The sequence below is a fragment of the Cygnus atratus genome, chromosome Z (genome assembly GCF_013377495.2).
Source record: "Cygnus atratus isolate AKBS03 ecotype Queensland, Australia chromosome Z, CAtr_DNAZoo_HiC_assembly, whole genome shotgun sequence".
In the NCBI taxonomy this organism is placed as follows: Eukaryota; Metazoa; Chordata; class Aves; order Anseriformes; family Anatidae; genus Cygnus; species Cygnus atratus.
In genome coordinates, this window is record NC_066396.1 from 2,050,959 (window position 1) to 2,075,865 (window position 24,907).

Below are 24,907 nucleotides of genomic sequence, written 5' to 3' on the forward strand. Positions count from 1 at the left end.
AAAAAAATACATTCCTTTTTCATTTCAGGATTTCAACTCACTGCACCTGTCTGGTGATGCTGTCCTCCCCCTCTGCCATCCCCTGCCACGATGAGGTTTTTGAGGGCAGAGCCGTGGGGTTTCCACCGCCAGCAGCTTCGGCTCTGCCATGCGGTCAGCGCCAAGCCGGCTGCCGGCTTTCTGCCCCCCTGCCAACCTGGCCGGCGGCTCCCAGGATGGGGCACGTGCATGTCTGTGGCCATCCTGCTGAGAGCTGTGTGCACTAAAAAGCCTCTGCTTTGCTTTAAAAATGGCATTTTATTTTTTTTTTTAGCTTCCCTGCTTAACGAAGCAGCACGAGCATCCTTGCAGACGGCAAAGCCACAAACAGCTGCACAACTGCCCTTCGTGTTTAGCTGCCTCGCTTTTGCTGAACGTACACGTGAGTGTCTGCACAAATGCAGGCCGAGACGCGTGCCACCGAGCTGCAGGCAGGAGGGTGACAAGCAGCGGCGGTACCGAGCACTGGAACCCCACACACGGTGACACAAACTCTGTCTGCCACCAGAAACACTGAAATTGGATAGCACAGGGCGAAATGCCACAGAGGCCGGCACCAGTCCCGGCTGCTGCTAGAAACGGTCGAGCAGGGAAGGGAAAAAATGTTCATAGCGGGCAGCTGGCTGATGCAGGTGTGATTTTTAGGATACATTTTGTATTTCTAGTTGCAGTAGGATGCTCGGTGCTATCGTACGGAGGGGACACGGTGGAGGATCATAGCAGGGTGAGCACAAATGGTTTTACGTTGCTCACGGCCAGCCAGGAGATATAAAAGGGTTGCTAAGAGCGCAGGGAGGGAGGCTCTGGAAAGCTTTCTGAGAGGTGAGGAGCTGCAACTGCTGTTCCACGGAGATTGATGAGCTTACAGATGGGCTGTGTAACTAAACACGAGAGCCTCGACCACAGGGCATTAATCTGCGGGGAGAACTTGAGGTGCTTCAGCCTCACGGCTACCGGCCTCGCACCGCCGGACACGGCGCCTCGGTGCCCTGGGTCCCCCTGCAGCCAGCGCCGCAGCCCCGGAGCCTGCTGGAGCTGAGCAGGCCACCAGGTCTGAAGGCAGGTCGGGATTTTCTCCCTACCTCATGCTCCTAAATCAGCAGGGTTCGGAGGGCTGTGCTGTTGTTTTTTGTTTTTTTTTTTTCCCTTTATCTAGCCATGGGATATGGTCGCTTAAAGAAATCAGCCGAGACTTGGAGCATTGCATACAAGGAGCTTTGCTCCAGCTGCATCCTATGCCTGGTGGTGGTTGGCGTTTGGTACCAGGAGGAATTGTGCAGCCCCCACGGCTGCAGGAGCAGACAGAGCAGAGCTCCTGCACACCTTTCACCACGGGATGCCCGTCAGCCGCTGCCACTTACGACCGCAGAGACTTGGCGTCGCTGCAGATCCCCGCTCCGGTCTTTGCTCTGAGACCACTTCAATGCTCTCTCGCGCCGCACAGCTCGGCTGGCAGCCTTAAAGAAATAACTTCCACTAATACAAAAACCCACAAAAATGCTGTGCCACGCCAGCTTAAAAAAGCCTGGCATGCTGGCTGCACCAAAGCATCCACGGGACTCCGAGACCAGGAGCCGCGGAGAACAACACTGTGCTAGCCAGCAACGGGGTAAAAGCTCTCCGCTGAATAAAACAAAGAAGCCAAAGACGTGAATCTTTACCTTTTTTAATCAAAAACATACTCTGTTACAGAATTTCAGGAAAGTTAACTACAGTATATTATCCACAAACTAGGTCTAATGAAAAACATACAGTAAGCTACAAAGGAACTACTGGGAATTCTGTTGACCGCTTATCAAAAGGCAATGGCTAAAAGGATAAATGTGTAACTAGGCTTTCATGCTCAAAAAAACCCTCTCGCGGTGAGTTTTGGGTTATGGGTACTTCGCGGCTCTCGATCCAGCTGAATCACACCTCAGCAGTGCTACCAAACCTCACCAAAAAGACACAGAAAAAAGGTGCTGGAGCAAGAAAGCACTAGATGGTTTTGGTGACCTTTAAGGACGTAAGTCCCGTAAATTTCGGAGCGATGCATCGCTCGCTAGGCACAACAGCAGCCAACAGCGCTGAAATCTCTTGGGGTCCATAGGCAGTAACAGTTTTACTTCCCACCAGGTCTCACCCAGTGCGACTTGCACGGCCCCACAGTTCGTGGGGACCTCGGCAGCATCGTACGCGGCAAGTTTAGCTCAGCACGATCACACCTTGTGGAGCATGTTCAGAAATATATGATTGAGGACCATGCTTTGGAGCTGGATCACACCCTGAAGGGACACGTTCAGCATGGAAACCCTACGTGCTGAGTGGTGGAGAAGTGCTTCCCACGGAGACACTGCTGTAACCTCTCAAAAATGGTGTGTCCGCTGCACTATCTGCCAACGGAACATCTAATTTTATAGAGCAGCTGTTAAGTCGCATGGGGCCTGAATGGAGAAGGGGGGGAGAAGAAAGAGGATTTCCTAAATGAAGTCTGAATCCCACTTAGAGGAAGACCCATCTGGCTGGCTTTAATTGGCTGCATTAAAGAAGTGACCGGCGCTCCCAGCCACGCCGCGCAGCAGAGTAAGGATGCAAATCACGGAGACAGTCCCTTCTAAAGCGCTTACTCTTCCAAGAAGAGATTAAAGATGTCTCGATAAAGACCACCGTCAAGACGTAAACAACCTCGGAAGGGTTCAGAGGCAGGAGAACCCCCTAGGTACACTGGCGTAGGAATTTCCTGACGGTTCCTAGTACAACAGTTGAGGCAGTCGTTCCTGAGCTACGCGGAGAGGACGCTGTCCGTCATCTTTAGCAGTGTCGCAAGAAGTAAGATGGTCTGAAAGGTAAGGCACAGGAGCTGGACACGGGAGCAGTAAGTACTGCTGCTGCAGAGCTCTTCTGCGGCCGGGTGAGCGCGGCACGTCCTTCGTACAAGGTCCCTCCACACAGCAGCCAGAGAACTTCCCAGGTTTCCGGTCTGAGAGCCAACAAAGAAGCAATTTGTGGTGCAGCCAGAGGGCCAGGTTGCTCACACATCGTTCTTAGCAAGCCCAGGAAAACGAGGTTAAAGACCAAACCGAGCGACTATTTCTAACCAGCACCACTTGGCAGTTGTGTCTCCTTCCCGTGGCCTCCTGTTGCACAGAGCTGCCCTAAGTATTTTCACACCATCCTGTTGAAAAGGTTCCTTCTACATCTCCATCCCATTAAATTTCATCGCTTTCAAAACCAACAGTATCACAGCAAAATCCACCTAAACCTTTCAGTGGCAATCCCAGCTCTCCAGTACATGAAACAAAATTAAAGTATTGTAGCACAACGTGGTTTTTTCTTGTTTGTTTTGGTTTGGTTTTTTGAGGAACGCATAATTCAGGGCAACAATCACAGGGCCAATTAATTCATAGAAAGAACCAAGACAGCAGACATGGGAACAGGATCGCAGGCAAGAGATTGCTAGCTGAAAAAATACTTGTTGAATTCACTGAATTTGAGACATTGGAGGAGATGCAGTTCTGGCGTTCTTGACATCCCTGCCTACAGCGTGCACGAGGACCGTCAGAGCTGTCAGCTAGCAGCAGCTCTTTTGTGAATCCCAGAGAAAGCCACAAATGCAAAACTGTCAAAGACTCGACGTGCTGCTGAAGGGTTTGCAATCCATTATGCGCTGTCTTTTATGCCCTGTCATAAGAAACAAAGAAAAAAAAAAAGGAATATTAAAAAAAAAAAAAAAAGGAATATTAAAAACTAAGAACGAGGTTCTCATATTTTGCCCTTTTAGCGGTTATGATTGCATCTTATTGTTAACTGCCAGGAGTATAAAATGAATGTCATTTCAGTATTTCTACTGCCTCAGATTTCTTCTGATGTGGAGCCCGATTTCTTGTTTCTGATAAACTCCTCTGATGTTATTTTGTTGCTCTATCCTGAACGCTTCTGGCCATCCAAATACTGTCGTTGGTACCATTCACTGCAGGTAGAGAGCTAGGGAAACTTGTGAAATGTCTGCAAGAGACTGTTACAGTCTTATCAGCTGCATTCTTTTAGACTAATCGAGGCAAGAACACCAACAGGCAGAAGCATTTTTGCATTGTTTTATAAAAACGTGGCACGCTCAGAAGGCAAACAAGTACAGAGGATTTCTGGGGAGCGGCCACATACGGAAGATTCACCAAGACAAGCACCTTGCAAAAATGCGAAGTTAAATAGGGAGAAAGCTCGTGGACTCCTGATCAAATGAACACTATAACCAATTCCCAAAATCAGAGGCGCCTCACACCCAGCAGTAAAAGCAGGGCAGACAATTCAACGTAGAGGTCAATGAGAAGGTGTAGTCACTGTTCATTTCTTCCACCAAAGCAAGTTTTCTGTTGTGGACGAAGCATAACCCAGGTACGTATTTTCCCTTGTTAACAGGCTTCTCTAAGGATGCAGTCAGAATCCTCTACTGCAGGCGTTCCTGAAAATCTGAGGCTTGCTCTTCTGCTTGGACAAACGAGATCATTAGGAGAGAATGGAAAATGAAAAAAGGTTCTAAACTTAAGGCCTCGAGGAAAGCGAACACTGATTTTTCCAAACATCAAGAAGAAGCCACACGAGAGGAGAAGAAAATGTGATTTCCTTAGGAGTCAGCGTGAAGAAAGCAACGCTGTTAATGAAAATACTGAGAAAATTCATCCATTTCTGGCCATCGCTCTGGAGTCATCTGTGCTTCCACGTGTAGAGCAGAACCACTGCCTGCTGTCTTCTTTCACAAGAATTTCAGCGTATGGGGGAAGCAATACCTAAGCGCAGTGTGTCATAGCCCTCTACAGATTCCTGAAACTATGCAAGAAACTTGGCAAAAAGCTTCTGAACAATCTCTTCCAAGACTTCCACTTATGTTAACCGCTACCACAGCGCTGCCAGGTCAGCGCAGCGAGGCATGGCACGCAGACCCAACTGGCACAGCTTGAAGGCAGCGCTTGAGCTGGAGTCCACGTACTCCTAGCCTGTTGAAGTTCCATCTCCCCGCACGCATGGTGAAAGAAATGGATTTCCTGTTCCCTCTTCCCCCATCAAAGGGCTGAAAGAGATATCTTCATTTACTGAGAAGCAGGGGAAGGAAGAAAAATTGGACTTGCTTCCTGGCAAACGTGAACCAACACAAATTCCTACCGCTATTGGCTGCTGCTGCTGGTCTCGCAAAGGAAAGTAATCCATCATTCGAGATCAACGGTTTCAAGGTGCAGAATTATATAATAAAAGCAAACTAAATTTATAAAAACTCAGGGTTTTCATAATTTTATTTATACTATTAACTAGAGAGAAAGCATACATATTGTATCTGTCATACAGTCAATACATTTGCATTTTTTCTACTATAAATTCTCTATACAAAGTCATTGCCAATTGATACGGTCGTTGATGGCATAGGGCTTAAAATAACCAAGAGGTATAAAAACAAGTTTGCCATCTTGCCCTGAGTGGAAATGGTGAACAGATACAAAAACTGGATCCTAAATATCGATGTAATATTATACATGATTTAATGGCATATGCAAGTAAAAAGAGTCATGCAACTTCTCTTTTTTTTTTTTTTTTTAAAATACCTGCCAAGTTTTACTCGAGTAAAATCATCGAAGTCAGTAGTAGTTATGAAAATACGTTCCTGCCATTAGGTACTCATTACGCAATTTCAGTGGCAACTTTGCAGACTGGGTATTTCATGATATTTAAATTGAGTGCCAGCACTGAAAGTATCCATTTCTTTTAGTGTTTTAAAACTCATGTGTCTATATAAATAAAAATCTAAGATATCTTTTTAAAAACTAGTGAAGGAAAAGCGACGTTTCTTTTCCTTGCTATTTTTAATCAATGCCAACAATGCATGTCTCATCCCTCAATTTTTTTTTTTTGGCAGCTTCTACCTTTTAATCTGGAAAAATCATAACAAGATAGTCAACAAAATAAAGAAGTCTTCTGTTAACTATTGTTCCCTAAAAAGAACATCACAAATCAGCTGGAATTTTAAAGTTGCTATAACGTAAATGTTTATAACTATTAGAAGGAATTTTCAGATATAAATATATATATAATATATATTCTGCATACAAAAGGCTCCTGTGAGGCTCATCACCCAAGATGCCATAATAGAGAAGGAAAGTTTCAAAGGGAACAAACCCAATACTGTAAGGTCTCTCTATAAGGCGTTTACCTTTCACTTTAAGCCCTGAGCCATGTATTATGACAATTAAGTTCTGAAAATAACTGAAATCCAAATTCTGCATGTTCAGTTTCTTTCTGCTAAGAGCAAGGCGGCAAACACATTTTTAAAACCCGGTTTTAGAAGATTAAGCAGAACAAAAAGTAAAATATATCTTCAGGTTATAAACAGAATTGTATTTTACAATCCACCATCCTCACAATATAATGGCCCACAGCAGTGCAGCAGAGGGATCTCAGTCTAAAGGTTGTGGGTCTGCGATAGGCATGGTATGAAGTACTTCATCTAGAAGCTGGAGGGCACGGTGCAAGTGAATTTCAATCCAGCACGGTGTCTCTTTGATGCTCTGTCTTGGGTAATCAGGTCCCCAACCTTTTACAAAACTCATCCTGAGTATGCATAAGCGGCGAAGGTCATCTACACCAATTCCAGCAGCAGCTGACAAACCTAGACAGGAGAGGTTTCAAGTAAGTGTTCGCAGACACGCTTTTTTTTAATCACCTGTTTGTTTAGCCATTCCTCTTTGCTTGCTCGTTTCTCCACGTACACGTCCCTCTCACCACAGCCAAGGCCAATCGATATTTCTAGATCTCTATCACCACAAGTCAGCAATTATTTTGCATTTCTTCCAAACAAGTTTTCTTTTTCATCGTGCTGTAATCTTGAAAGGGTATTAAAATACAAAAAAAAAAGTTGGATCTAACAGTTACAGTAGTTACTTCGTCTAATAAAAAAAAATGAACACAGCTGGCAAACTTCAAATCACAACCACGTCTAGAAGAAAATTCAAATACTTTCCCAAAAATGCCTTTAGCATTTTGTAACATAGCTGGAAAGCTACGTTTGGCAACACAAGGAACCCAGAAAATACTATGGCACATAAAGCAGTCTGACACACCTTAGTACTGACCATTTAAAAAATATTTAAGTGTAATATCAAGGGCATAGAATTTAGCAACTAAGAAAACTCTAGGCCAACATAACTTAAAAAAAAAAAAAAACAAAAAGCACCATTACAACCTCCTCTTCTTCTTAAGAACCTTATAAATTTAAAGTCTTCCTAAAAGTAGTGAAAGACTCTGTGGCCCAGTACTCCCCATTACTTTCAGTAACGTTTTTACGAGCTTACAGCTCAAAGATCATTTTTCAGGCTTAGGTTTAAGCAGCCTAAAGTACCTCTGCTTATAGTAAACCAGTTATGCTACGTGACGTTGCATACAACACGCTTTCTGTTGAGCGGCAACGCTTCTTGCAGTACAACAAGCAGACGCTTCCTTATCCAATATCCTCTGAAGACTTTGGAGCGAAAACTGGTGTGTGGGCCGGGTACAAAGTAAACAAATACAGACTTACCATGATGCCACCCCAGCCCAACCTCGCCCGATCCTGTTACCTCCTTCCAAGTTCATTTGTACCGTTTTCGGGGAGTGCTGCTATGAGGGAAAGCTGCGTTGTTTTCAAGGAAGAATAAAAAAGGAGACCAAGCAGTTAATTTACTTACTAATGGCTGGGGCTATTCCACCTACTGATCCTGGTCCGGGGATATTTCCTGCTACTGCTGCAGCTTGAGCAGCAGCAGCAGCTTGAGCAGTGGCAGCCTGCTGTTGCATCTGACGATGACATTGGCGTAAATCAAACACCTTTAAAAAAAAAAATAAATACTGAACTCCGTCGGTTTACCAAAATCAGTGAAGGAAAGAATTCCTCAGCTCCCACCTCCAATAAACTGGACCTCTCTGCTCTCCACAATAAATTCTTCAGTCACAGGCTGGTGAAATCCCAATTTTTATTAAATTCTAGGATTTCCAGAAAACAGGCATACAAATAAAAACAGATGCCAGCAAGTCCGGCTTAACTTTGTCAGACTTTGCGCTTTTTTAAGAATATGCTAAATTTTTGGCAGCAGTTAATTTAAAAGATGGAGATTGTTTGACAAAATACAAAATTAGTTACTTTCACGGTACCTAGAGGATACTTTCAGTTAAGATGATTTTTTTAATGACTCTAAAGTGACTTGTCAAATGGATTTTTTTCCCTGAAGATTACTTTTTTTTTTTTTTAAAAAAAAAAAAGTGAAGTTGATGATTCTAAGATGATAACGAAGTCTCTGACTCCAAGTTTGATTTATTTCAGTGCCTTATAGCTTCCCTACGATCTGCAAGAACAGAAAGTATGCTGCTTCCCCCACAGTTTTCCTCTAGGAACATCAAACCAACCTTTATATATGCACTTGGGTAAATCTTGTGAACAGCATCCCCTGGCGCACGCCCTGCTTCTCTATCCAGGTAGTAGCTCTGAACGAAGACCGCGTGGTCACTGAGGCATCGAACCCACACGTCACCTTCTCCTTTGCACTCCAACTGCACCCCTTTACCTATGTGCAACCTTGAAAAGAAAAAACAGTTCCAATGCACCCGTGTTTATAAGCTATAAATCAACCCCTTACTAAATAAATCATAAAACAATTCTCCAGGAGGCTATGAAACCCTAGTTTACATTCGAAAGTAAAAACAAACACACTCCACTTGTACGAGGACTTGAAACTGTAGTTATTATCGTGAGTATAACATAGTATGCGGTTATACAAAATCTGGGAAGTCAAAAACCATCTGTAACGCCATGTGAAGACATATGGGAAACACAGAATGCAGAAGCGATGGTATTCAACTAGCAAGAAACCCACTCGCTGACAATACGGAGCTGGGATACCAAACACATTCGGGGTTCTGTTCCGAAGTGTAAAAATCCCACAAGTACTCTAGCACGGAAAGTAACTCGAGCGCATACACAAAGCCACATTTTCATGCAGAACTGTATGTTCATTTGGATCACGCCGCAGCAATCCAGCGCTTTGATTGTCACAATGCAACAGTTCGGAAGACACGGACTCGTTTTATTCCTTTTCACTCCGAAGAAGAAAAAAAGTCATAAGATCAGTTCTCTGTGCTTCCACATCAAAGCCTGGCGCGAGCATGGTGAGAATGAATGAAAATTCCAGCTAGCTCTCTATCAACCTTCCTTTGTTCCTTTGACAAATCTATATTTTGCAGTCATTCTCACATCGCTGTGGTATGGAGAGCTAATTTTCAGCTCGCATACATAATGGCACGAGTTGCTAATTTTATCCTTGAAGGCACAGCCTTTGAAAGCAACGAAAAGCAATGTGCTACTGCAAAGCAGGGACGTTCTTTGTCACACAGTTCACATTCTGAATGCATTACAGTAGTGGCCTGGAAAGACATATTCTCCTATGGCTGATTCAGTTTGAAACAAAAAATCGTACTGAAAGGGAGCCACACACCAAAAAAACAAAATAAAATATCAAGTATCACCAACAGCTGGAGCTCTGGGGGTCTGCAGAATACCTTGCTCTCTCAATGGCTTCTGTTCTATGCACGTTGGAAAGCTGGCCCAGGCAAAAGCGGTCTCCTCCGGAAGGATCCACGTATCCATCGACGGTAACAATCGGACAGCTCGAAGGGACCTTGAACGTTTCCCCGACTTGCACGTCCATTTCGAAATACGCAATTGAACACCAGTACTCTGGAGCTGAAGAACAGAGACAATTAACTGAGTGAAACGCACAGAACACCTACAAACCCGTTACAGACAGCCAGGTAGGCCTTCTGCAGCTACATTTGTCATTCAGAGTAACACTGCACATTTAAATAAGCAAGGATAGGCAGAGAAATGTTTGCTAGCACAGACACTACCCCATGCTACGTGAACACGGGCTGCTTTTTATTTGAGCACACAAACGCTAGGGTTGTTTGTTTTTTTTGTAGTTAAGCTCTTAGAAGCCTTTGTACAGTTTATAATTCCAGTTGTGTTTTGTAAGCCATCTGCATTCCTGGGCCTTATGATTTGATTTCGTACTCCTTTAGAGCATGAGCTAGCAGTATGCACATACACATACTATTCATGGCTGGTAAAAGCTAACTCTTAAATCTGGCTTGAGATATAAAAGTAACTACATCCCAGGTGAAGTCAGCTTTCTCTGTCCTCCTCAGAAAGCAAACCAGATTTGGAATGCTGGGCAGAGCAGCAAAAACATCAAAGATCACAGACTGATCTTGTCTGCAGACAAGAAAGTCAGACACCGGATAAAACAAGGAAGTGTTAAGCAAGGGAGCAGAACAAAATGGCATGTCTTAATAGCAAAAAGGTGCCTTCTACCTCATCTGATTTTAAAAACTGACTGCAAAGGAAAGGAGGTACTTCGAAGAAGGTCTACCACGCGAGGAAGAGAAACCCTGATCCCTTAGAGGATGCTACTGAAACCCAAGCACTCAAGCAAGGAAGCCTGATAAAGAACACAGTGATTTTGTTTACGTGCATCAGCTGCTCGAGTGCTAGCTGGGAGCAACTGCCTTGTCAAACCTTCTGCAAGGTTTGCTGTCTGTGCATTAAGTACTATGAATTTCTCTCTCCAGACACCTTAAAACCTGAAATTCTCCTAAGTTTAAATTGTTCTATCAGAAAAGAATAAACCATGGTGCCTGAACTCCTTTAAGTTTTTTCGTCTTCAAATAAATACTCGTGTGTCTGAGTATTATGTCATTATGTCATTGTTAATTTATATTATTAATGTCTTCTGTCATTATTTCTAAAACACGGAGTTCCAAATTCAAAAGAAGGCATCGCAAAACGGTTCCTCTCCTCCTTTATTCCCCTTTTGAATTCCTCCAACTAAATTCAGAGTATTCCACACACACAAAAAATACACATTCAAAACAACATTGTTAGCTTCAACAACACTTAGCATTCTATTTTAGGTTTTACTTACCAGGATGATTTGATATAGGAGGCTGGAATGCAAGTTCATTGTGAACTGGCCCTTAAAGAGAAAACATGCAATTAGTTTTACACGAGGAAAAAAAAAATAAGATCTTTCTTAACCTGTTTTGGTTGAAAAAAGGACTTGCGAGGATGCCACGTATTCTAAATCTCAGTGATATCTAAATCAAGTGGCCAAATCTAGAAGAAAAATGCCCACAGAATTACACACTTGGATGTTTTTTTGAAAATTCAGAAGCAGAGAGCTCCATTTGCATCCCAGGAGGGAAGGCTGCAGTGTAACAGTTCACTGTGCTGCTCAAGCCAGCTCCAGGAGATAAAAGAAGCTAGATGTCATTAGGGAGATGTAATACAAGTAGGACTTCACATGTGGCCACAAATCAAGGAAGGAGAGAATCACTGCGTACAGGCATGTGATATAAACCTGTCAGAAACCCAACTTCATTAGTTTCCCGTTCACAGAACAGGTTGCCCAGGATGCCATGGCGTCAACTATACGAAACCCTCCATGGAGATGGAAAAAAAAAAGTCACAGAGAACTTGTTTTCTAAAGAATAACTAGTGAATGTGGTCTCGGTAAAGGTCAGTCAATTCTTCCCACTTTTATAAACTAACTGGCTTCCTCGCAGGCAGCAGAGGACAAGAAGAAAAGGCTTAAACATAGTATTATAAGTAACGGCAGCTTTTGCAACAAGATGTCAAAAACAGGCACAACGTTGGGAGGTGTCAAAAGATGCGACTTTCTGAAGTGAGAAGAGGCAGCAGCCAAGAAAAGCTCTGTGTGGTACCACCAGCCAGTTACAAACATTAATTATGGAAAGCTACATTCACACACAAAAAACATTTATAGAGTCTCTACAGCACCAGTAAAGTTTTTAAATCTTGGTATTTCTGACAAGTAAGGAGAGAAATGAGGTGGGATCCTAGCAGAGCAAAATAATGAAATTTAATAACTGGACCTAAAACAATTCTTCTGATCAAGACAAGCTGAAAATTCAGCATTAACTCAGATTATTTTCTCCCCTCTCCTAACAACACTGCTGCAAACGGATGGACTGGTTAAGCACTATATTAGGAAATATATATATATATATATATATATTATATTTTTTTTTTATATATATTATATTATTATATATATATAATATATCCAGCCAGCAATGTCCATATTTTGAAGGAAAAACAGATCCAAGCAACAAATTCTGAATCAACTTCTGGACAACTGTTTTTCCACAAAAAACAGTCTTACTCCAAGACTGCAAAGCTTTATAAATGGAGGTTTTAGAAAGGAAATGCTTTCTGTTAGAAAAAGTATAGGTGGGAGCATTCTGTGCTTTCTGCTAGAAAAAGTATAGGTAGGATACATCAAAAGTATAGGTGGGAGCACTAGAGCTATGTGAATTTTTAATCTCTGCTGCTTTAAATGAGGAAAGTACAAGGAGTTCTTACATTTAACTGTCAGAATATATTAAATAAAGTAACAGTAGTTCTATAAAAAAAAAAAAGACACGGGGGTAAAAACCAATCACAGGTGACCCTCCCACCATTAAACCGAACCGAAAACAAAATACATGATTTGAAAATCTGTAACGCTTACAGTAATGTCCAGGATGCATAGGTGGGTGATGCTGAAGATGGCCATTCTGGTGGTGAGGTATGGTAGGTGTGTAGGCTGCCGTTCGACTTCCAGTCCAAGTTGTAGTACTATCTAGAGGAAAGAAAAAAGGAGAAAAAAAAAAAAAAAAAAAAAGGAGCGGTTGGGTTTTAAGGGAGTTTTTCCTGCATCTCATTTCTAAATCCTCTATTTCTCCTGAACATTTGGAAACCGGTTTTAGAAAGCTAAGAAGAGCGCACGTATGTGTATACTCACTGTGATGGTAAGTAGCTGGCTGAGCTGTAAACCCATTCTGCTGAGTTCCTGGCTGAGGCCCTGAAGCAATCTGTAAGAGTCCATCACTATGGCTACCTGTCAATATACTGGTAGGTTGACCTGGTAAAAGAACACACTACCTATTCATGAACGTTCCAAAATTTGAATTAAGAAGAGCTCAGCACTACTGGGTAGGAAAATACACCCAACTAAGGGCACTGCAATACACGCTTCCTAGGAGTTCGGTTTCAGAATTTTTTTTTTCCACCCACCAGAGTGTCTTAGGAAACTGGAAGCAAGATGCTTTGCACCAGCTCGTTTTGACTCTGGGACACCCAAGGGAGGACACTTAAATCTACCTTCCTCCAAAACATATCGAACAGTATTTTTAAAAAAAGTGCTGGAACACAGCTGCATACATCACTGGACTCCTTCCTCAGAAACTTGTTTGGTTTTCATTTTGTTTTTTTTTTTTGTTTGTTTGTTTGTTTGTTCGTTTTTAATCCCAAATAAATAGTCCAAGAATTTTCTAATCTTTAAAGTAAAACTACAGGTATTTAAGAACAGGTGAACAGGATTCAGTAAGGCTTCAGCTCAGCCATTAACACTAAACTGATCAGCACTTTCACAAGTACACTTGCACTCTCCAACTGGTCTGGCTAGCGGAGTTGAACACATTGAAAACTTGTACTAAAACTTAAAACGATGTTTTGTTTTTTTTCCTGTCCACTTGGTACCAACAATCACAGCAATGATGAGAAAAAGTTATTGAGTGTAATACAACTAAATCACCTATCCTTTTTCTTTTTTTCCTACTGGAGACAAATACAGACATCAAACCTCAAACTATTTTTAGGTTTAAACAAAGAAGTCCTGGCCTAAAATTAAAGAACATAATTGAAACACCATGTCACCCTAAAATTTGATAACGTGAAATCCATTACTTTCACGCAGTCTCGATATTAGAGTGACGAAGAGCACGTGAAACCCCCCTCCCACTTCATGGCTCTCCTACATTAGGGCCGCAGGACGTTGTGTATCTAACAGGGACTCCTGAACCGAGGAATGAGCTTGGATGTTGGTAAACCAGATTCTTCCACTTGGACCAAATATAGACCAGCAGGAAAAACTTCACCGCAGCACCCCGCTGGACTCACAAATGTATTAATCAGGGCTGCAACTCTAGCAGTACGTTGGACCATTTTTAAAAAGTCATGTTAAAACTGGGAAACAGTTTTAGCAGAACACTAAAGAATTGTCTGGAAATGTCTCTATGCTGCCACCCACTAATAAGTCTGTTGTCCCACTTGCTGTTGTAAGAAAACATTAAGGTTCTTCCGTTCCTGTAGCATTTATTCCCCTAACAGCCATACTTTGTCAGTGGTCAACAGCTTAACATGGCGTCACCGAACCTTTGGAGCATCCAAAACAGTCTCCCAACATTCAGGTAGTGTCCGTTGAAAAAAGACAGGGTTAGCAGGCGAACTTATTCAAACTACTCTGCAAATTAAGACCTTATTTTAACGCCTACAAGACTGCACAGACCATACCGCCACACGCTTTAACGGTGCGGTTTGGCAGCAGCATAGTTCCAAAGCAAGATCTGCTTTGGCAAAACCAGTGGCTATCTCTGAGCTTTCACGTTTTTGACGGTTTAGTATTGCATACAAGCTCAATGGTCTTACTTGTTGAAGCCACAGGAATGTTGGGAAAGTTAGTGGTGCTGGTAGTGCTAGCCTCGGTAGGAGCTAACATGGCTGGGGTGCTGTAAGGCTCCGTAGATGCCCTGTTACTCGGCGGGTGCTGGATGGTTTGGACTGAATGTCCTTCAGCAGAAGACAACGATGGCTGCGCCTCATAATCGTGAACGTATTCGTCTTTCACCAACATGCTTGACGGAGCTGCGAAGAACATTTAAACACGCGAAGCAAACTTATTTTCAAGATTTAGCTGTAAATTGCGCTACTACTTTCAAGCAGTAACAATGCTAATGAAACTACCGGGGGGAGAATTTAACCTATGTAAACGATTCTGAAGCACCAAGAGAAACACCTTTTCAATTACAAATAAGCACCGGATGGCAAAGCAAACCACTTATTTCATTTAAACTCCCATCAAAATTGACTAGAAACAATACACAGCGTAAGGAAGTTACTACCATTGCCGCCAGAACTTATTCCTATATATCCTTTTGAGCACGTCCAAGCAAAACTCTTACACTACATTAATTTCCACGTTCATTTTTAAAGCAACCTTACAGATATTAAAATCTGACGGTAATTTTTCTGCTTCCTGGTCCAAAAACAGCAGCGTGACAAGGAAACAGGTCATGTATTTAACTGCTGGCCAGTAAGCTTTGATACTGTACAAAAGAATTGTTTTCCAGAAGACACTGCTAACAACACGAATGAGCGGAGATGAGCACTAAGTTAAATAAATCAAACTTCACTTCAAAAGCTTTAAGTCATTTTTGCTTAAATACTTCTAATAACGTGCTAAAAATACGGGATTACTCAAACTTTCTCATATTTGAGTTTCTTCTGGAAGAAAAAAAAAAAATCTGTTTTGAAATACAGCAGTTATCAGCTGCACAATCTGACTTCTGAGTAAGATCCACCGGACCTTTAATGTCCAATTTCTCTCAATTTTCAGGGAGGTAACAGTATCATCTGCTTCATTCCACCGCATATTCATTAGAACATGTATTATTTGCAAATCTTACCATTTGCTTGTTAAACTACGTATTAAATAAGCATCTATTATACCCAACGCAGCTAATTAGTTAATTATACAGGTGTACTTTTTTCATTTTGTTGGGGTTTATGAGTTGCAGGCAATGGAAAGAGAATATACCTGCAAACTGAGCTGAGGCTTCTAGTTAAATTTATCGATACACTTGCCTCTCATACACTACGTAGTTTGTTTTCCAAAACTGGAGAGACAAAGGCGTTTGTCTGCTCTTTATCCTCCATCTATACGTAGAAATAAATTGTGTACATACAGGAGAGTATTTTAAAAAATTTATTCCCCATAGAAACTCGACAGTAAACAGAACTACTTACCAGAACTCTGTAGTGTCAGTCCTGAGAGATCTTTAAAAAAAACAAAAGAAAGAAAAAAAAAAAGAGGTGTGTGTGGAAAATTATAACCTTTAACAGTGTTTGAACATTAATTTTATAAGCCTTTACAAATTGCTGTTATAGACTATACGCTATGTTAGATACTGTTCCCCTCCATCACGACACAACTCCCCGGGCTAAATTATTTCTAGAATGCACATTAACTGTGTGTGAAGCAAACAAAGGCTTGAACAAAAGCCACAAACCGTTCTTTAAAATTTGAAAGAGAGGTAAAAGAATAATTCCATTAAGATGTACAAGAACATACGAGAACAATTCATAATCGGATCATTAAAAGTTAACTTTCTAACGAGGTCTTTATTTTCTACATTCAAAGGGAAAACATTTGACATTTTATTCCCACCACTGTTCCAATCTGAAGTCAAAAGTCTACTCACCGATGCCAGGCGATACTACACGCTCATAATGGTAAGGATTTACACAGACACTGTCACATTTTAAGTCAAAAGCATACTGACAATATTTAACATGCTTGAGTTCATTTTTATGAAGATCAGGCCACCTCCAAAGACGAGCGTAAATCACATGAGGGAATCCCTTGCGACCAGCCACCTAAAAAGTTAGACACAAAAGTTGATTGGGAAAGTAGCACGGCATTGCCCTTTACTTAGCGAGGAGCAAAGCTGGAAGAGGACAACCAACAACACAACCTGTCTCCGTTATCAAAATATGGGGGGGGGTGGAAAAAGGTGGTACAGTTTACTCGAGTTCTGTGCTCAACAGAAATACGTATCTGGTAGGGTTTTGCTACGGTTCAGTCAACACCGTGATTCTTAAGGAAAAATAATAATAAATAAAAAAAAAAGACTGCGTCCAAAATGGCAGAAGCAGAATTTGTGCTTAATGTCGTGTGTATGTTCACCTTCCCCACCACGGATGATGAAGGAGCTTTGCCCCAGAAGAAGAGGTACGAGGCACTAACCTACCACTGGAAGGAATTTCCAAGGAGAACAATGCCAATCCGTTATATACTGACAAAAAAAAAAAAATAATAATAATAATGCTTCGAGGGTAGACAGAAAGCTAGCCAGCAAACATGACATCTGTCCTGGAACGAGTAAATCGCAACCCAAGCTCTGCAGGTACTGAGTACTGACGACATAAGGCTAACGTACATCCTCAGTGCAGACTCCTCGGAGTACCTTAGCAAGGGATCACGGGTCTTTCTTCCCACTGCTGACCAACACAGAGTGAACAGAAGCTTGTAGTGAAAATACCGGGATAAACAGCCGAATTTGTTTACGTGACCCTGCTCATTTTTTTTTTTTATTTATTTTTTTTTTACTGCCACACACACACACACTCGTTTAGAACGGCTGATCCACCACCTTCTGCTCCTTTTGGGAAGAAAAGAAAAGAAAAAAAAATCAACTACTGCAGCAGTCCAGAGCTCCAGCCACAAAAACACGCCTACAAACGGGGGCGAGGTGGGGGGGGGGGGGGAATGCGACAGAAGAGCTACTCTTCCTCAACACGCTAGGATCCTGCGTCACTCACTTTTGCTCCAGCTTCGCTAGGAGGAAAACATCTGATTTTTCACTTGTACTAACCTGAAGCCTCCCATCCAGCGTTCTCTGTATTGTAACACACTTGCTAGGATGAGCTCCATTTGTGGTTATAGCTGTAATCAAAGAATCCAATTCATCTTTTTTCTCCTTTAGCTTTTTAACTAAACTTTCAATTGCGCGTTTGGCAAAAGTTTCACTCTCTCCACCTTGGCGATGGCACATCAAGCTGTGAACAATGCTCAGACAAGCATCATTACTTGTTGGCGTGTTAGTAATAGACATATTGTCCATTTGTCACAGCTTTCTCTTTCAGATCAAATGTCAGTTTTGGGGGCTGTTATGATTTTCAAGCTGATGAACAAGAGATGATCCAAGTTAAGTGTTAGATGTACTGTCTCTTGGTAAAACCTAGGAGGAAAAAATATCTACATTAGAATTGTTTCTTTAACAAATTGCAGATCATGTTTCTAAGGAAGTCTGTGGCTTTTTGCTTCTTTTATTTTCAAGCTAAGTGCAGGATATTAAAAGCACATCAAAAAAAAAATATCTGTATTGCTTGTCCCGTGATAGCTAAAACATGCTTAAGACACTGCTTGCACAGGTTTAGAAATGAGATTTTTGGTTTTTCCCCTAGTAACAGCAGTTAAATAAAGTTTATATCCATGTACACGGAGGATGTACATCTAGAAAGGCAGGGGTTATTAGATGAACGGTCGCTGCGTCAGGAAAAGGAGGACAGGGGCATCGATCTCCTACGTTTTGCACCGGCGGGGTGCAACAAAGGAAAAAATATCGCCTGGGAATCGGGGGGGGGCGCTGATTTCAACAGAATTTCGGACAGCCAAGAAGCACCGATGCAAACCAGAATCATCGCTCATCGTCAGTTCAAGTCAGCAAGGAGCCGACTTCAGACTTCCGCTAATCGGAAGGGCGAAAGCTGGCCGTTAGCTCAACTCCCATTTAATTAACACTGCTCGTATCTTTTTAGTCGAGAATTCCAGGATCTCTTCCCTCGGTTGTTTCCAGCTCCTTCTGGATCAAGATAAATCAAGCGAAGTCACTGAGAACGTATTTCCAAACGGTCTCTGTCGAACAGAGCTGCCTGCGCTAGATGTACAACAAGGAGTAAGCTCACCCTTCCGCCTTTAGCCTTTCAACTCGTTTAGAAAGAAACATTTGCAGCCGGTTCTGGTCGCTGTGTCATTCTTCTCGTAGCAGCTAGCAGACCTCCTCTTTCTGAAGTCATTGCACGAAACTAGAAGAGCTGGCCTGATTTTGGCGATTCTGAACGAGCCGGTTATTGCATTTTATCGCGCTTTATCCAGAAACACAGGGCAGCGGGGTGTTGAGCATTCGCAAGAAAACAAAAAAAGGGAGCCTAACGCTTTCCAAAAGCTGCTTTTGAGCCAACTCTGCCTGAAGGCGCTCACCCCACCGCCACAGCTCCGACCTTTGTAGAACACTGGCAGCAAATACGAACCATCAACGTCGCTGAATTTAAACTCTCCTTAAAAAAACCACACCTTTCTGAAACGAACGGCGCCTTCTTCGCTAAGTTAAGCAAAGACGCTTCGGGGCCTGATTTCTCCCGGGGGAGAACAATTCCCTAGAAGGTTGAGCAGGATTGCCTTACCTAGCCGTTCAAGTTTCTCCCTCGGTGCTAGTTTTTTGTTGTTTTTGTTTTTTTTTTTTCCAGCGCTTCGACTCAATAAGCCTCTTTTAAAAGTCAAGCCGAACCTGCCAGTCATTCTCCATGGCAACCCGCGCTCGCATGAAGCTGGAAAAGCTCGCCAGAACCTCGTTTCCCTTCAATGTAAGGCGGCATCCCGGATAGACACGCGTAAATAATCAGAAATAAGGGACCGGATACAGGCTGAAACAAACGCTTAGCATCGGGCACGCGGCTCCGCGCCCCTCGAACTACGAATGAGAACTTCGCGCGCCGGCTTTCGGGGGAATAAACTCCAGCAAACAAATCCTCGTTTAAGCGGAACGATCTTCAGAAACGTTGAGTCACACCCCCCCCACACCCCCCCCCCCCCCCCAGCTGCCACCGCACTCAATAGGAGCTTCTGAGTGCTCAGCAGTTTTTCAAAGCCGGGCCACTTGTTGGGGATTTGCGACGCTGCAACTGCAGGGGAATTCGGGAGGCTTCCCTTCGAGTCCCTCCCCACCCCGTGTTTAATCTCGGGGTCTGGAGCCCCGGAAAGCGGGCGAGAGAGCGGCTAGCGACGTACCGATAAACGCCGTGACATTTCTCGGGAAGCACCTAGGGCATTTAAGAGCGTTTTTGCAGACAAGCCCCGCTCCGCGACTCGAGCTGCTCACCAAAACGGCTCGAGGAGCCTATCTTCGATCGAGTCCCGCCTTCAGGAGGTGCCTTGACACCTTCTGACCGCGTTACTTTTGCGCGCGCGCGCAAAGAAAAGCGCGACGCCACCTCACTGCTGCATGTTTTCAGCCGACGGCCTTTGCAGACCAGGCTCGCGTTCGGCAGAACATCGTATTTGAGTGATTCGGGGCCCGCTGGATGTGCCCGTGAACCTTACTCCCATCCAGCTCGGGATTCCACTTTTGGGACAAGGGGCGGCGAGGAGAGACGGGACCACGAAGACAAAAGCAGCGGGAGACAGCGCTGGAGCAAAGCTCAGCTCCTCCTCACGCAGCCTCCAAGGATCCCGCGCGCATCTGTAACGAGACCCGAGCGGAGCACAGGAGGAAAAGGCACCAAGTACTTCAAACTACCTTGAGGAAAGTCATTTAACTTGAAAAAAACAAACAAAAACCAAATATTAAAAGGCACTCTACGTCCCGTAACGCGAATGGGATCCTCCGGAGAGGAGGCGAGTCCGGAAAAAAAAGCAGCTAGGATCGCCAGGTAGCTAAAAACACCTTCGATGATCCGCAGCAAACACGCTCCTATCTCAGCGGACTGCTCAGAAAGAATTAACCCGGGCTCTGCCCTCGGAGAGTGGTGCAGGGCTGAGCAAATACCCGAACTCTCCTGCCCAGCCTGCGTCCTCAGAAGAGCCCGTTTGCTTCTCAGCACGTTACCCACCTCCAGCAGAAGCCAAACTTCGCAGTCCGGGGAGAAAACCAACCCAAAGCACGCCCGGGACGCCGCACGCTTACGGAGACGACCGGCGGCTGGGGATGCGACGGGAAGGCAGCGCGAAGGAACACGATCCAGCGGTCTGCAACCCGACAGAGCTCGGGCAAGACGGTTAATCCCGACCCCGCCGGGGCCGTGACACACTACCCGCCTCGTTTACAGTAGGGTCGGAGCCAAGCGCAGCTGCGCAGGGCTCGAATTCACCGAGGAACCCGGGTCTAAAAATGTGCCGGTCCAAATGCCACCGGATAATTACTTTAAGGTAGGGGCGAAAGGCCAAGAACCACCCCCCAGCCGGCTCCAGGTCGCTTTCTTAGCATGTTTTATCCCTCGTTTTCCACGGCAAACCGCTTCTTTTCCAGCCAAGAGAGAAGCGGAGAGTCTTAAGGCTGTTTGCTGGGCGTATCGCGCCGAGGAGCGGTGTCGTTAGGAGTGACCGAATCACGATTTCTGGCATTTTAGGTTTTAAAAGGAAACGTTAAGTGCTGCATTTTTAAAAAGTAAAGCGTTATATTTATGTGTGTATGTACGTTTACGTAAATACACGCACGGGGCATCCTCGGCACAATCGGAAGTATCGTTTCTGTGTAGGTGGAAGGGTAACGCTGGACTTTTGGGAAGCTTTTGATGCCGAAGGGAAGCAGCCTCGCAGGCAAGAAGCTCCCGATACGGCGGTGAAAGCCCAGAGATGCTCAGCAGAAGGGCGACGAGCATCCCAAATAGCAGGGCGAGGGGACGCTCTGGGGCCGGGGCGGGGGTGTGAAATAAATGCCAAAAAAAAAAAAAAAAAAATTAAAATCCTAACGATCAAACTTCATTTCCAAGTCGCAAACCTAAAGGAATTTTTTTTTTTTTTTTGGAGAAGATACCCAAGGGGGGGGAAAAAAAAAAAAAAGAAAAAAGCACGAGGCCCGCTCTCAGCCATCCCCGTCACAGATTTGGAGCATTTTGATCCCAGGCAGCGTTAACACAATGCGAACCAACAGGCTCAGTAGAATAGCACCCGAATTGCCACCTTGCTAGAACGTTTCACGCGAATAAAAGCCCAGCGAGGCTCTTGCATAAGCTCGTTGCCTCCAAAATTAGCCTGACACAAAGGCGGCGGAAAAGCAGCGCGTGCAGCGGAGGGCTCTGAACCACCAAAACACGGCTCCGGAGTTTCGCTCTTCAATAACGCAGCGGTGATTCAGATGGCAAAGAAAGAAAGAAAAACCAAAAAAAATCCATAAACTGACGAAACAAAAGGCAGCTCGCGTTTAAATGGAGATACGAAGCAGCGATTCGACTGCGGAGACTTTCCAGCAGACTGTTATCTACTCGCCCACGGGGCGAACAGGACCAAAACGTTTGCAGACGTGAGAACAATTAGCATTGAGGAGCGAGAGAAGAGCACGAAAAAGGTGCTATGCTAACTCCGCTCTGCACGGCGAGGGCCGGCGCTCGTCAGAATACTGAGAAAGAGTTTTGAGACAGCTCCGAGGGGCAACTTAAAGCGAGCGCACGGTTAGGAAAAACAAAATCCTTATCTCGCCTTTCGATCTGAGCGCGCGGGGCGGGGGCGGGGGGCAGGACAGGATGAAGAAGGCGGCACCACTCTGCCGGTACAGCTGCGCGTGCACAGATTTTAAACCCTACAAAGGTGCACTTCGCATCTTGGCTTCCCCTTCCCTCCCTTTGTTTGTTGGGGTTCGTTTTTTGTTGTTGTTGTTGTTTTTTGAGAAAGCACCCAGCTCAAAAATCTCCTCTTTTCAATACAGGCTTCTGTACGGTCAGAGAAGGAAGACCACTGAACGTTACAGCACGAGACGAGGAAGGGCAGCAAATCCCTTTTCAGCTGCTCTGTCTGAGCCACCCAGCGGGACTCCGTGCCCGTCCCCCTGCCTATCCCAGCACCGGCGGGCGAGGAAGGGGTGAAGGGGAAAAGGGAAAGAGCCCACGTGCAGCAAGCTGCAGGTGGCAGGGCCCCTTGCCACAGAACCTGGGCTGGGCTCTTCCTCGGAGCATCCTACAAGCCCCATCTTCCCGCAGGAGGCTTCCCTCGGCGAGGGCAAACAGCAATTTGTCCGAACCTCACAAACAGAGGAAACAATTGCGGCTGAAGCCAGCAACAAGAGCGGAGCCTCGCTCAGGCAGAAGCACCGATTCCTCACTCGCAGCCAACGTTTCGATACCCTGGCACTAGGTGCGCGAGATAACATCTGCTCCTCGTTGTAATCGGCGCGGGGATAACGTTCTCCGCGTTCGAGCTTCAGGAAAAAAATAAAAAAATAAAAATAAAAATCAAGAAACAACTCTGGGTAAAGGAAGCGTGGCGAATCCCAGCCCTGAGCCAAAGTAGCGGGTTTTTTTTTTTTTTTTTTTGCGAGGTTACCGACGTGGGGAAAACGGCGTCCTGATGTTCCTGGCGGACCCCAAGGGGCTGCCCGGCGAACCTTTGTTCTCCTCGCTCCCAACTCAACCGCCTATTGTGCGAGGAGCCTTCCGAGCCTCCTTCGTAAGGAGGCTCCCGAGCAGCTGGAGGAGAGTTAGTTGACCGCTTCTCTGCGGGCTCCGGCTCTCGGGAAAGCAAACTTTCCGTCGGCGGATTGAACGCGCGTGCTTATGCAACGAAGCAAAATCCCAAGAGCTCCTTCGCGGTCAGAGGAGGGCCGGGACGAGCTGGGCACGGAAACCACGGCCAGGAGCTCGGTGAACGGCTGGGACCAGGCCTAGCGGCGGAGGTCCCGGTGCCCTCAAGGGGCCCTGGGACAGCCCCGGGCCGCCACAGGGGGCAGCGGGGGGGGTGACAGCGGCGCCTCTGAGGGGAGCCCGGTGGGGGGGGGGCAGCCCCCCGGACCTGAAGTGTGTGTGGGGGGGGGGGGTCCCGGCGGGGCTCAGCGTGCTGCCGGGCGCGGATGTTACCTGGGGCCGCTCTCCGGGCGCGGCCGCGCTGACGGGGCCGGCCCCGGTGCGGCGGAGCGGCGCGGAGAGCAGGGCCGGGCCTCGTCCTCCTTCCTCCTCCTCCTCCTCCTCCTCCTCCTTCCTCCTCCTCCTCCTCCTCCTCCTCCTCAGCCGCCCCCCCGCCCCGGCCCGCCCTCCCCGCCCCGGGTTGCGGCGGCGGCGGCGCTGAGCGGCTGCGGAGGGCAGGGCAGGGCCGGGCCCGGCCGCCCCGTCACGGCCGCGGGGCTGCGGCGGCGGCCGCCGGTGATGGCGGCGGGGGGCGGGGGGGCCGCGCTCCGGCCGCTCGCGCTCCGCCGCCGACACGTCCGGGCCGCCGCCGCGCATGCGCCACATCCGGGCAACCGCCGCGCGGTGAGGGGTTGGAAAAGGGCGGGCCCGCAGGGCGGCCCCGCAGAGGGCCACCCGCTGAGGCGACTCCCCGAGTGAAACCCCAACGAGTACGCGGCCCTGCGAGCGTAAGCCCTCTAAGGGCAAACCCTGCGGATGGAAGCCCCACAAGCGCCAAGCCCCACAAGCGCCAAGCCCCACAAGTGCCAAGCCCCACAACTACAAAACCCTACAACTACAAAACCCCACAACTACAAAGCCCCACAACTACCAAGCCCCACAAATGCAAAACCCCACAAACGCCAAACCTCACCAAGGAAACCCCAAGAAATGCACAGTCCTGCAAACGCAAACCCCATAAATGAAAACTCCATAAATGCAAAACCCCGAAAATTCAAGCCCCATAAATGCAAAATGCTTCAAATTCAAGCCCCATAAATGCAAAATCCTTCAAATTCAAGCCCCATAAATGAAAAACCCTTCAAATTCAAGCCCCATAAATGCAAAACCCCACAAAGGCACCCCACCAAACGCCACCTGGCACCAGGGGCTGAGGCTTTTGGGGCCCATGCTGCCGCCTTTGGGGCATCTTTCCACAGGGCAGCCGTCTTTAGGGGCGATATTTTGTTTGTAAGGGGGCAGGCGAAAGGGAAGCGGGTGTAAGGAAATTCAGAGCAGGCTTCCACAAAGTCCTAGCAGCAGGCGTGAGCGAGCTGCCAGCTCGGCCACGAAACCCCAAACCCCGTCCCTACAAACCCCTTTCAATGCAAACATTTCCCCCGATACCCAAAGCCGGGGCTGGAGCGATCAGTTTAACGGGGCATGTTCAAGCCCAAAACGCCAAATTGATCAAATTCCTGCAACTTGTTCTGCCTCTGCTGTTGCTAAACCTCCTGTTTTATTTCCCATATATATATATATATATATATATATATATTTCCCGTATATATAAAAAAGCAGTTTTTGCCATTTATCGCGTCCCTCTGCTGG

General features: G+C 45.7%; 1 protein-coding gene across 2 annotated transcripts; it reads right to left on the bottom strand.

The window, feature by feature from the left end:
- Window positions 1–5,285: 5,285 nt before the first annotated feature.
- On the bottom strand, window positions 5,286–23,694 carry SMAD4 (SMAD family member 4). Of its 2 annotated transcripts, XM_035560085.2 has the most exons (12): window positions 23,552–23,693; window positions 17,581–17,946; window positions 16,408–16,582; window positions 15,953–15,982; window positions 14,576–14,791; window positions 12,891–13,010; window positions 12,618–12,728; window positions 11,010–11,060; window positions 9,589–9,772; window positions 8,440–8,608; window positions 7,725–7,863; window positions 5,286–6,670 (listed from the first exon to the last, which is right to left on the bottom strand). In XM_035560085.2, exons 2-12 carry the CDS (start codon window positions 17,827–17,829, stop codon window positions 6,459–6,461), a joined length of 1,656 nt encoding a protein of 551 aa, XP_035415978.1. In that variant the 5' UTR covers window positions 17,830–17,946; window positions 23,552–23,693; the 3' UTR covers window positions 5,286–6,458. The 2 variants fall into 2 exon arrangements, with proteins under 2 accessions (XP_035415978.1, XP_035415979.1); XM_035560086.2 differs by lacking the exon at window positions 12,891–13,010 and having other exon boundaries at window positions 23,552–23,694.
- Window positions 23,695–24,907: the final 1,213 nt, after the last annotated feature.